Consider the following 12,557-nt stretch of genomic DNA (forward strand, 5'->3'; position numbering starts at 1 on the left):
CTGAGATCGGGGGAGCCGGGCTTATGGGAGAGAGGTGTAGCAGCGCTGGCAGGGAGGGCCGGTTGGGGGGCACAGCAGGTATTTCACAGAAGAGGCTGGACAGAACCCTAGGAAGACTTACTGCCTCTGGACATAAAGGGGTTTTGAGGAGTAGAGAGCTGCCTCCTGGAAACTGAGTCAAAGGGAGGGCTAGAGATAGGGATGAGCTGCGAGAAAGGGCCACAGGCAGGCTCTCCAGGGGACCCTCTGTCTAGGACTCACTCTGGGGTGCAGAGGGGTAGGAGTCACTCAGAGGCTTACAGCTGAGCACAAGGACCTTGGAAGGCAGGGCCTGCTTATCTCCAGGCCCCCAGGGCCCTGGCAGCAGACGGTGGCATAGAGTGAGTGTTGGCTGAAAGGATGAGAAGGTGGCACAGTGACTGGAACTCTGGACCAGAAAGCTTCAGGTCATGAGTTCAATATCCAGCACAGCACGTTACAGAGTGATTCACTCTGTTTCTTTCTTCTCTCATGTAAATAAATAGATAGATAGATAGATACAATCTTCATTAAACGAGGGGCCGGGCAGTGGCACACTGAGTGCACGCATTACCATCCAGGTTCTAGCCTCTATCCCTGCTTATAGGGGAGATGCTTCATGAGAAGCTCTCTTTCTTTACTGGATAGAGTCAAAGAGAAATTGAGAGGAGACGGAAAGATAGAGAGGGAGAGAGACAGAGAGACAGCCCTGCTTCACCCCTGCGGGTGGGGACCAGGGGCTTGAACCTGGGTCCTTGCACACTGTAATGTGTGTGCTGAGCTGGGCGGGATCACTGTGCAGGCACTGAGCCCCAGAAATAACCCTAGTGGCACTACAAATAAAAAAAATAAAAATAAATCAATAAATGAAAAGTAGGACCAGGCGATCACTCTCTGGGAGTGCAGACCCTTGGCCACTTGTGAAGATGAGGGTTTAAGTCCCTGTCACCATGACAGCACTGCATGGGGGGGGGGGTGGGAGGGGGGCGCTCAAGGGCAGCAGAGCAGTGCTGCAGTGTCTCTTCTTCTCTTTCACCCTCCATGTAAAAATATCTGCTGGGAGCATAAAGTCCCAGAAAAAAAACCCTGGTAGAAAAAAAAAGAGGCCAGGTGGTGGTGCGCCTGGTTGAGCGCACATGTTACAGTGCACAAGGACCCGGGTTTGAGCCCCTGGTCCCCACCTGCAGAGGGAAAGCTTTGCAAGTGGTGAAGCTGGGCTGCAGGTGTCTCTGTTTCCTCACCACCCTCTTCCCTCTCGATTTCTGGCTGTCTCTATCCAGTAAATAGAGATAATTTGAAAAATAAAAAAATAAGAAGGGCCGTGTAGTGGTGCACCTGATCAAGTGCTCACTTTATAGTTCACCCCAGGCTCAAGCCCCTGGTCCCCACCTGCAGGGGAAGCTTCATGAGTAGTGAAGCAGGGCTGCAGCTGTCTGTCTGTCTCTCCCACTCAATATCTTTCACATGCTTCTCAATTTCTCCCTCTGTCTCTCTCCAATAAATAAATAGAATAGAAAGAAAGAATTAGACGAAGAAAAGCAAAAGGTCTAGGAATTGAGTGAGTGTGTGGTCACGCCAGGGAGCCCTTGGGCCTTCCTAAAGGTTCCTTTATAGAGAACGTCAAGGACAGACAGGGGAGGGGCTGCTGGGGTTGCCCCGTGGGCTCTGCTTTCCTCCTTCTTGGCTTCCTCACCTCTAAGTGAACCAATTTTCAGGCGCTTACACCTGTGCTCTGCATAGAACTCTGGAGCTCAGAGAGGGCTGGAAGCTCAGGTACGGAAGGAAAAATCCCTAGCGTGGGGGTCCCCACCCTCCTTTCCTGCAGCAGGTGTCAGGGTCCCGGTCCCTAGACCAGAGCTGGGACACAGCGTCCAGATTTGAGGGGCAGTAATGGGCCAGGGGCAGGCAGGAGTTTGGACCCTTCCTGGTCCCAGGACGCTTGCGTGCTGCTAGCAGGATGCCACACAGTGAAGCCCAAGGGTGATACCCACCCACCTGTCCCCAACAGCCTGCAGGCAACGCAAACAATCAGGCACTTCCACCAGGTATCCGGGGCATCCTCTGGCCCTTCTGGCAGACTGGACAGTGAGGGCAGGTGAAGAGGTTCTGGGGCCCAGGGTTCTAGAACTTCTGTCCTTCAGGTTGACTGAGGAGGGGTGTGGGTGTCCAGGTCTGTCTTGGTCTCACAGAGACAGGGAGACCCTCAAGAGCCACCCATCCTCCAAGCTGCCCAAGTTAGAATGGTGTCCCCATGTACAGGGACGGACAAAGTCAAAGTCATCCTGGGGCCTGCTGCCTGGGTTCAAATTTGAACTCCCTGGGTTCAAATCCTGTGGCCTCTCTGAGCTCATTTCCTCATTGGTCAGAGGGGGACCAAGCAAACACCTGCTTCGCGGTAAGTTACTCATGAAGAGTATGAGGCACCTGTCCCTTATGGAAGGCTGGTCTATGTGAACTCAAGCTCTGGGACCCGCAGAAACAATCTGACAGTTGTGGGGCCAGGCAGCGGTGCACCTGGTTAAGTGCACACAGTACTATTCACAAGGACCTTCTCAAGGATCCTGGTTCAAGCCCCTGCTCCCCACATGCAGAGGGGACACTTCATGAGTGGTGAAGCAGGTCTGCAGGTGTCTATCTTCCTCTGTCCCTCTATGTCCCCTCCTCTCTCCATTTCTCTCTTGTCCTGTCCAATAAAATGGAAAAAATGACCGCCAGAAGCAGTAGATTTGTGGTGCAGACACTGAGCCCCAGAAATAACCCTGGAGGCAAAAATAAAACACAGAAACAAAGAAAGAAAAAACAGTCTAAGCATGAGGACCTGCATACGGATCTGGGTCCGACCCCGCCCCCGCCCAAATGCAGCAGGGAAGCTTCACAAGTGGCGAAGCAGGACTACAGGTGTCTCTCTCTCTCTCCCTCCTTACCGCCCCCTCCCCTCTCAGTTTCTCTCCATCCTATCAAGTAAAATGGGGGGAGAGGGAGGGAAAAAAAAGACAGTTGCAAAGACTGAAGCCCAGAGAAGCGGAATTCCACACAGAGGCATCTGAGCTGCCCCGCTGAATGCCAGCAAAGGCCACAGCTCCACGTCACAACCTCCCCCAGAACCCCGTGGCCACGAGGCTGCAGAGAATTCACAAGACACACAGACGTCAGCATGCAACAGCCGGGGTGGGCCAGGCTCGGGCCGGCAGGCAGCCGGTTTCCTGAAGTGGCAGCAGCATGCGTCCCCCTCCCCTCCGGACAGCAGGCCACAGCCACGCCACGCACACTTACAGAGTGATAGTGGACAGTTCTGACATCTTGCAAGAGTGCTGCTGAGCACGCTGTGGCTTGCAGTAGCATTTCTGCACGCAGCTGCTGGGTGCGACAAGATCAGCACTTGTGTCAGCGGGGGCACTGGGCAGTGGAGAAACTGAGCAACACGTGTTTCGCTGGGAGCACTGAGGGGCTGAGACTGACGTGGAGAAGAGGGCTAACAGGGAGTCAGCTCCAGACAGAGAAACACACGCCTGAGGGTGTACACGCGTGTACAGGACACACATGCACTCACACTGGAGCCATGGGGGCAGGGAGTAGGGGGTGGGTGGAGAGAGGAGGCCTTGGGAGTAGGACGGGGCGGGGCCTTCATGCAGGGGGCCCGGAGCCCACTGCAGAGTCAGCTCAGGCTCAGATCACAGCTGGGTCGCAGTCGCCTGGCTGGGAGAGCTCACCACGGACCCAGACCATCAGGGCTGGGGTCAGCTCAGCTCTAGACTGGACCATGAGCTTGACCCATGTGTCCCCATCCTTCCTGCCTCACCCTCCCGGCCTCACCTTCCTGTCTCTGAGCTGCCAGCACCTGGGTTGGCACAGGAGACTGGTGGACACCCAGGTCTGCACTGGACAATGTGGCATGCAGCTATGAATACTAAAGTGGAGTCAAATGAAAATTTAAAAAATCCACTTCTTCCGAGATATATACTCTATGGCGTGCTACTCTGCAATTTACAAAAGATGACAATGTGTCCTTTGAGACCAATGGTTGGAACTGGAGGTAAGTAAAGCTGCGTGAGGTAGTAAGGAGGTGAAGGACAGCCACCAAGTGCTTCTGCTCATATGCGGCATATGGAGAACTGAAACGGGTGGGGAGACAGCATGGTAGTTACACAAAGAGACCCTCAGGCCTGAGGCTCCAAAGCCCCAGGTTCAATCGAGAATTGAAACAGGGGCCGGCCGAGTGGTGGTGCTCCTGGTTAAACACACATTGTAATGTGTGCAAAGACCTGGGTTCAAGGCCCCAGCCCCACTTATACGGAGAGAGCTTTGCAAGTGTTGAAGCAGTGTTACAGGTGTTTCTCTATCTTTCCCTTCCTCTCACTTTATCACTATCTATCCAATAAATAAAGATAATAAAAAATTTGAAAAAGAGAGTGAAACACATGAACTTGCAGGAGAAAGAGGAGGAGGAGGAGCACATCAACCTGTCTTTAAGATTTTTCTGAGAATTGCAGTAGTTATCATTGGGGAGAGTGTGGGCAAGAGCCTTGCCGGAGGGTACCATGTGATCTGATAACCTGGCAGGCCAGACCCCGTTAAATCACTCATAAAACATAAATTATAAGAACTAAAATAGAAACTCAGCTTCCCTGGCAACACTGCAAGGGCTGCACAGTCACCTGCAGCAGCCTACGGCATTTCCAGCACCGCCATGAGCTCGGCTGGGCAGACCCAGGTCCCCACTGCAGGGGGAAGCTTCACAAGCGGTGAAGCAGGGCGACAGGTGTCTCTCTCCCTCTTTATCTCCACCTCCCCTCTCAGTTTCTATCTCTACCCAATAATAAATAAAAAATATTTAAAAAACTAAAAAAAAAAAAAGGCCAAGTTATCAGAGGAAGGAGCTACCCAGAAGGAGTTCAGTGGTCAGTCCAGTGCTACATGGAGATTCCTCCTCCTCAGAGGCCCTAGCCCCCCACGGCTCTGCTGGTGCTCAGGTGGGAGCACACCATGCACACTTCTTTTTCTGCTCCGACACATGTGAGAGTGAGATTAGGAACAGCCGCATCTCAGGAGGCTGCACTGGACCTGTGAACTCCCCACACCTCCTCAGGCAGCAAGTGGGACTGAGATCCAGCAGGTGACCCAAGGAGGTCAGATGAGAGAGACCACAGCTGGGGCCTTCACAGAGTGGAAGAGTCTTGGGCATGGTAGTCACGTGTCGTCTCCTAGGGCAGAAACCTGAGTCTAGATGAGCGAGACCTGGTAGCCTGAAAACCGGACCATTGCACGAGGGTCCTGGCTCAAGTCCCTGTCAACACATGAATGTGTCATGTGCTGGGGAGCAGGGCACACGGTGCTTCTCTGACAGTGAGTGGGTGAGTGTGTCTCTGCAGCTGGAGGAAAAGAAAAGTCTGCTGGTGCTATGGGGTAGTGGAGGCAGGAAGCCCTAGCTTTCCTTTCTTTCTGGTGGAAGAAAGAAGAGCATGTGGATCACCTCAAAGATGGAGCAAGTCAAGGCTTTCCCAGCCTCGGCATCTCATTCAGGTTCATGATTTTCATTAAAAAAATAAAGAAATAAAAAATAAACCACAGTAAGGATCCCGGTTCGAGCCCCCGGCTCCCCACCTGCAGGGGAGTCACTTCACAGGCGTTGAAGCAGGTCTGCAGGTGTCTGTCTTTCTCTCCCCCTCTCTGTCTTCCCCTCCTCTCTCCATGTCTCTCTGTCCTATCCAACAACGACGGCATCAATAACAACAATAATAACCACAACAATAAAACAACAAGGGCAACAAAAAGGTGGTGGCATACCTGACTGAGCGCACATGTTACAGTGTACAAGGACCCGAGTTTGAGCCCCCAGTCCCCACCTGCAGGGGGAAAGCTTTGCAAATAGTGAAGCAGGGCTGCAGGTATCTCTGTCTCTCTCCTGTTCTATCAACCCCCCTACCCCGACTTCTGGCTGTCCTTATCTAATAAATAAACAAACAAACAAAAATACACTCAAAGACAAGGATGGGGTAGGGGCTGCTTGGTGAGCAGCCTGAATCAGAAAGCAGGAGACCCCAGCAGTGGACTCTGACCCGGGGGTCACACGCGGGAGTCGGGAATTGCCGGCTCCAAAGCTTGCCCTTGTCAAGGCTTTGCTGGATGTCTGCAGGAAGGTCAAGGCCATTTCCGGGTCTCTGCATTGCCCTCTGTGGTTTCTGCAGCATTTGCTTGGCCTCAGGCTGAACTCCAGGGAAACCTTAGTGTCTTCTGAATAGGCAGCAACGTATTTATTCTATTTATGGGGGGGGGTGGCCTTGGGGATCAGGACATTAGACTCAGCAGACAAGCCCTGGGGACATGCTGCTCTCAACATTCCCCGTAGGGTCCTGCCTGACCTGTGCCAGCCCGGAACCCAAGGAGGGTCCACTTCACACTGGAAGCCCAGCAGAGCCCAGCTCAGAAGATGTTGGAGCCTCTCTGTGTTGGTCTGCTTCTAAATTCTGCTTCTAAGACCCCTTCTGTTGCATTGCTTGATGTTGTGGTCTATTTACATCATCATTGTTTTCACTGGTTTAATCCCCATTGGTTCATGCGCTGTTTTCCTTCTCCCCACCCCCTATCCTACGTACTTCCTCTTCCTGACACTTCCGCCTCAGGAGACATAAAAGACAGGGCTTTCTAATGAAGAGAGATTAGAAGAGATTAGATTGTTGAACTGCATCCCCACTCGTCAATAAAGATTGAACTGTGTTCCCAGCTCAGCCATGAGTCCCTGGTCGTCTGTCTCCTGCCCACGAAGCTAGACCAGCATCTCTGTCCACCGTTTCCTTCTCCCCATGGCAGAGGGTGGGCAGGGCTCTGTGGCTCCTTGCAGGCCGGAGAGTCAGGGCACCTGAGCTCAAGCTTCTCTTGGGCAACTGACTGGTCAGACGCTCCTAGGTGGAGCCACTTCCCTTCTCTGGGCTCCCTGTCTCTATCTGGAAACGAGGAGGCAGCCAACATCTCCTGTTGCCAAGTGCTCAACCCAAGTTGTGAGGCGGGGGACACGTAGTCAGAGGGCAGGGTGCTTTGGAAGTTGGAGCCCTGGTGAGCTTGGAGCCTGTGGCTGAGCTGCCAGACTGGGAATTTCCTGACTGTCCTTCTGCTGATGCACAAAGAGCCTGTCTTCTGAGGTCAGCATTGCCCTTCTGACCCTGGGCCCTACGGAGCAAAGCTAAGGCCTTGGTGCTTCTGTACAGGTCCTTCTTCTTATACCAGAGGCTGTGGGGACCAGCTCCACGGAGACCCAAGGGCTACACAGATAGGGTTTCCCTCCCTGCTGCAGAACCCAGACTTCCTTACTTCTTTTCTTTCTGTCTTCCTTCCTTTCTTTTCCCTCTCCTTCCTTCCTTCCTTCCTTCCTTCCTTCCTTCCTCCCTCCCTCCCTTCCTCCCTCCCTCCCTTCCTTCCTTCCTTCCTTCCATCATCAGCACTCCAGGCAAATGTTTTCAAACAGGAACATAGAAGCAAAGACAAAGACCAAAGCACTCAAGCTTCTTTCAATGTGGTTGAGGCCAAGTTCCAAGCTGGGTTGTGCCCATGGCAAAAACTGAACACTATTTAAGTGAACTGTGTGCTGATCCTTGTGTATTATTAAGGAGGAAAAAGAGTCTATATATGTATATATACATATATATATATATATAGAGAGAGAGAGAGAGAGAGAGAGAGACAGAGAGACAGAAACAGAGAGCACAAACCAGAGCAGCACTCTGGCATATACAATGCCTGGGATTTACCTCAGGATCTCGTGCGATGCTGATGCCAGCACAGGACTGAGCCCTGCCCCCTGCCCTTCACCCCCTGCCCCCTGCCCTTCGCCCCCTGCCCCCTGCCCTTTGTCCCCTGCCCCCTGCCTGGGCACAGGCTGGCCTCTGACCCAGGCTCAGACTCCCTGCCTGGCCACTGCCCGAGACCTGCCCCCGAACATTCTACCAGCAGCGCCAGGGGGGGGCAGTGTGGGTGGCCCAACACCACCGTCCACTGTCCCCCTGTGGGGGCATCGGTTCTCAGCAGATCCCTCGAATGCTGGGACAAGGGCACCACCTTGGTCTCCAGAGGACAAACCCTTATCAGCTGGGCAGCTGGAACCAACCTACAGAAAAGGGAGTGAATGCTGGTCTGAGGGCACAAGCTGAGGGTCCTCTCTTGGGGCTCCTGGGCATAAATTTGTTCTGAAAACAGAGGAAAAAAACCAGAGAGCTGTTGTAGGAAGGTCTGAACAGGCTCCTCAGTCAGTCACTTAACCAGGGAACCCAAGGGGACTTGAAGCTATCCCTGGAATCTCCCTTTCCCACCCATTCCAGAATCCCCCATCCCATCCCATCCCATCCCATCCCCCATCCCCTCTCATGGCCAGCACATCCCAGGCAGGGCATTTCTACACAGGGCTGGAGTCCAGCAGGCCTCTTCTTCCAGGAAGCCCTAAGTGTTTGCTTGTCTAACAGACTCTCTTGCCTGTGGCTCCCTTGCAGGCATGATGAGGGCACCAGCTTGGAGCCCGGGGTCTGACTGCTCTGTAGCTAGGTTTCTCCTTCCTGCTTGACCCACTTCATGTCACTGATAAACAGTGCCCCCCCCACACACACACATTGGGAAAGGGGATTCTGCTTAATCGCCAAGGGCCTGTCCCACCGGACTCTCTGGGTAATTTGTATGAAATAAGCACATGCTGAGATGCGAAGGTTCTGAAATTCCCTGCCAGCACGTCTTAGCAGCAGGACTCCTTGCTCACTTTCTCCAGTGCTATCTGTCTGGCCCTGAAAACACTCGGTTCTGCTGCCGAGTTGAACCAGGTCAAGTTGATTCTCTGTGCCTGTGCCAGACTTCCCAGCACCTTGCTAAAAGACATTGACCTGAGCTTTCAACTTGCAGTTTGAGACTAATAGAGTCTTGGCTTTCTTTAAAAGGAGGATTGGGGGGAGACGGGTGGTAGCGCAGCGGGTTAAGCACACACGGCGCAAAGCACAAGGACCAGTCTAAGGATCCAGGTTCGAGCCCCCGGCTCCCTACCTGCAGGGGGGTAGCTCCACCAGCGGTGAAGCAGGTCTGCAGGTGTCTGTCTTTCTCTCCCCCTCTCTTTCTTCCCTTCCTCTCTCCATTTCTCTCTTCCTTATCCAAAAACGATGACATTAATGACTAAAAGGAGGATTGGCTGAGACTATAGGGGACTTTTTCACAGGATAGAATCAAACTCATGAAGAGCTCTTGGAAGGTCCTGGGTTGGTATTTAAATGTGGAAATCATATGGTCATCTCAGGTTTAATTTTTTTTAAATAAATAATTTATTTATTTTCCCTTTTGTTGCCCCTTTTTATTGTTGTTGTAGTTGTTATTGATGTCGTCATTGTTAGATAGGACAGACAGAGATGAAGAGAGATGACGAAGACAGAGAGGGGGAGAGAAAGACAGACACCTGCAGACCTGCTTCACCGCCTGTGAAGCGACTCCCCTGCAGGTGGGGAGCCGGGGGCTCGAACCAGGATCCTTATGCCGGTCCTTGCGCTTTGTGCCACCTGCGCTTAACCTGCTGTGCTACCGCCAGACTCATGGTCATCTCAGTTTTTTTTAATATTTGTATTTATTTATTCTTGGATGGAGACAGCGAGACATTGAGAGGGAAGGGGGAGACAGAGAAGGAGAGAGAAAAAGACACCTGCAGACCTGCTTCCCTACTTGTGAAGCTTCCTCCCTGCAGATGGGAGCCAGCGGCTTGAACTCAGGTCCTTGCGCACTGTAATGTGTGTGTTTAACCAGGTGCACCACCATCTGGGCACCTCCCCCCAATTTTTTTTTCAACAGTTTGGTTCTTCCTGATGCATTGGAACCATCTGACAGAAGGCCAGGTGATGCCTTACCCACTAGGTACATACGCTACTACGTATGAGGGTATGAGGACCTGGGTTCAAGCCCTAAGTCCCCAGTTGCAAGGGGAAGCTTCATGAATCTTGGAGCTTCAGTTGTCTAGCCTCTCTCTCCCTTTCTCTCTCTCCCTTTCTCTCTCTCCCTTTCTCTCTCTCCCTTTCTCTCTCTCTCTCTCTCTCTCTCTCTCACACACACACACACACACACACACACACACAAATGAAAGAAAGAAAGAAAAGTCCACTGGGAGTAGTGGATTCATGCAGGCAGTAAGCCCCAGTGAGAACCCTGGTGACAGGAAAAGAACAAGAAAGGTCAAACAGCAGTGTCTATACGTCCCCGTCTGTGGCAAACTAATTCCAGGCTTCACTCCCACCAGACTCCCAGGACTTGCTTCTGCCTGGGACAGGATGTTGAGCTGGTGAGATGTGTTCTGGGATAGTAAGGGCTTATCAGGGGCTTCACAGGCCCAGTGTGCACCTCACGGGCAGAGAGAGAAGCTGAGGAAGCCCCAGGGGAAAGGTGCAGAAGAGACAGAGGAGGGCAAGGGTCCTCCCAGCACGAGGCACAGGGAAAGTGTCTGCACTCTCGGGGGAGAGATGAGGCAGGCTGATGATCGCGAGGCTAAGAGACAGGCCATCCCCCGTGGGGAAACCGTGGTCAGACCCAAGCACAGGCTTTCTGACACAAGACAGGGGGACGGGAGGAGCACCGAGGTTCTTGTGTGGGTCCAACATGAGTCAGTTGACAGGCATGTTAGTTGCAGAGGGTGAGTCCCACTGGTTCCTTAGAGCAGGTCAGAAGACTTTCCAGCTTTGCGTGGATATGCGGTCTTCACTTACCCCACAGGCACATAAAGCAGGGGATGTGAAAACTTAGAAGCACATGACAAAAAAGTAAGGCTGGGGGCTGAGGAGACAGCATAACGGTTCTGCAAAAGACTCTTGTACCTGAGGCTCTGAGGTCCCAGGCTCAATCCCTAGCACTACAGTAAGCCCGAGCTGAGCAGGGCTCTGGTCTTTCTGTATTTCTCTCTCATTAAAATTAAGTTAGTAAAGCTAATCTTCAGGCCAGGCGGTGGTGCACCTGGTTAAACTCTCACATTACAGTGCACAATGAGGACCTGCAGTCAAGTCCCTGGTCCCACCTGCAGGGGGAAACTTCACAGGTGGTGAAGCAGGGCTGCAGGTGTCCCCCTGTCTCTCTCCCTGACTCTATCCCCCCTACCTTCTCACTTTCTCCCTGTTTCTATCCAATAATAAGAAGATTTTTTAAAAAGAAAAAAATTAAAAATATAATTTGCATTTAAAAAGTAAGACTGTAATGAATAGCAAAATAAAAATACAGAGGAGGGAGGGCTCCTTTCCCCATGTAATGTAATAATAGGCAAGTAGGGGAGACAGGACTGATGACTAAGGGGGCCAGGCAGTGGTGCACCTGGTGAGGCCCACACGTCACAGTGCACAAGGACCCAGGTTCAAGCCCCTCGCCCCCACCTGCAGGGGGGAAGCTTCATGAGTGGAGAAGCAGGGCTGCAGGTGTCTATCTCCCTCTCTATCTCAATTTCTCTCTGTCTCTATCCAATAATAAATCAAGATTTTAAAATAACAATGTAGTAATAAAGACTGACCAACTGAGAGCTCTGTGTCAAGTCTTTCCCCTGCCATCCACCCCCAGAGATGGGAGTCTGCAAGGGCAAATGTCAAGACTAAGCAGAGCGCAAGTTTCCCTCCCTGAGGAAAGCAGGTGGCCTCAAGAGGAGTGTGGAATTGGCCAGTGAGCAGTGCCTTCTCTCTCTCTCTCAGAAGGCTGGGAAGGGTGGAGGGGGTGGGGTGTCTGGTGGGTCCTCTCTGCTCTCCCACCCGGTGACTGGGCTGCCACCAAGGCTGTGAATCTCAAGGGTGGGGTTTTTGATGCAGACTGGATGAGTCCCACCAGAAATGCATGAGCATGCCTCTATTCTGCTAATCTGCTTTCTCTGGTGGGGGGGGTGGTGAAAAAGAAGCTTAGTGTCCACGTGGCCTCCAGAGAGACCTCTCCGATCGTCTGTGTCCACCTGGCCCCTCTCTCTCGTCTACCACGCCTCCGCCGTGCCCCACAGCCCACATGCCCAGCTCCTAAGGCAAGAATGGAGAGGCGCAAGGTGCACGGTCTGATTTCAGGAGGTGTGGGCGCCCACGAAGGGGATAGCTCAGTAGACGTTGGCCATGGAGGCATGACTGTGCCGTGTGCGCTCGAGGGGGTGCCCAGGGGCTGTGGGAGGAAGCCATGGTGGACCGAGTCTTCCCACAGGCCTCATTAGTCCCCAGCATCTGCAGAGGGGAGGCTATGGCAGGAGAGGAGTCAAAGCCAGAAGCAGAGCCCCTTCCAGAGAAGGACGAGCAAGACCCTCCCTTCTCATGCAGACTCAGGAGCACGGCCTGAGCAGCTAACTGGTGCACACAGGCACCGGGGGTGAGGCCCCCAGGCAGCACTGTATCCAGTGCTCCGAGATTCCCATGGAAGCAACATCTGCTGAGAAAACCCCACTCTGAAACAGCAGAGTCCCTGGCTACCCTCAGGAACCTGCTGTTTTCCAAATCTTGACTTTGTCTACTTTGAGGCCAGACCCTGACAGTCTTTCTCTCTCTCCTTCTCTCTCTCTCTCTCTCTCTCTCTCTGTTCCCATCCAT

At 52.8% G+C, this 12,557-nt stretch overlaps 2 protein-coding genes across 8 annotated transcripts in view; both read right to left on the reverse strand.

Annotated features, from left to right (window-relative positions):
• The window catches only part of PPP1R17 (protein phosphatase 1 regulatory subunit 17), a 749,123-nt gene that overhangs the window by 583,723 nt on the left and 152,843 nt on the right, over positions 1-12,557 (reverse strand). The gene's annotated exons all lie outside the window — the stretch shown is intronic.
• ADCYAP1R1 (ADCYAP receptor type I) overlaps positions 1-12,557 on the reverse strand; it is a 61,861-nt gene that overhangs the window by 3,611 nt on the left and 45,693 nt on the right. For 2 of the 7 annotated variants that reach the window (XM_060195805.1, XM_060195803.1), the window contains exon 13: positions 7,957-8,116. The exons of 1 other annotated variant lie outside the window; for it this stretch is intronic. In XM_060195805.1, coding sequence (XP_060051788.1) covers positions 7,957-8,116 — 160 coding nt within the window. 4 more of the 7 variants (XM_060195804.1, XM_007531000.3, XM_007530999.3 and 1 more) reach the window with 4 other exon arrangements.

Source organism: Erinaceus europaeus, chromosome 8 (genome assembly GCF_950295315.1).
Source record: "Erinaceus europaeus chromosome 8, mEriEur2.1, whole genome shotgun sequence".
Classification (NCBI taxonomy): domain Eukaryota; kingdom Metazoa; phylum Chordata; class Mammalia; order Eulipotyphla; family Erinaceidae; genus Erinaceus; species Erinaceus europaeus.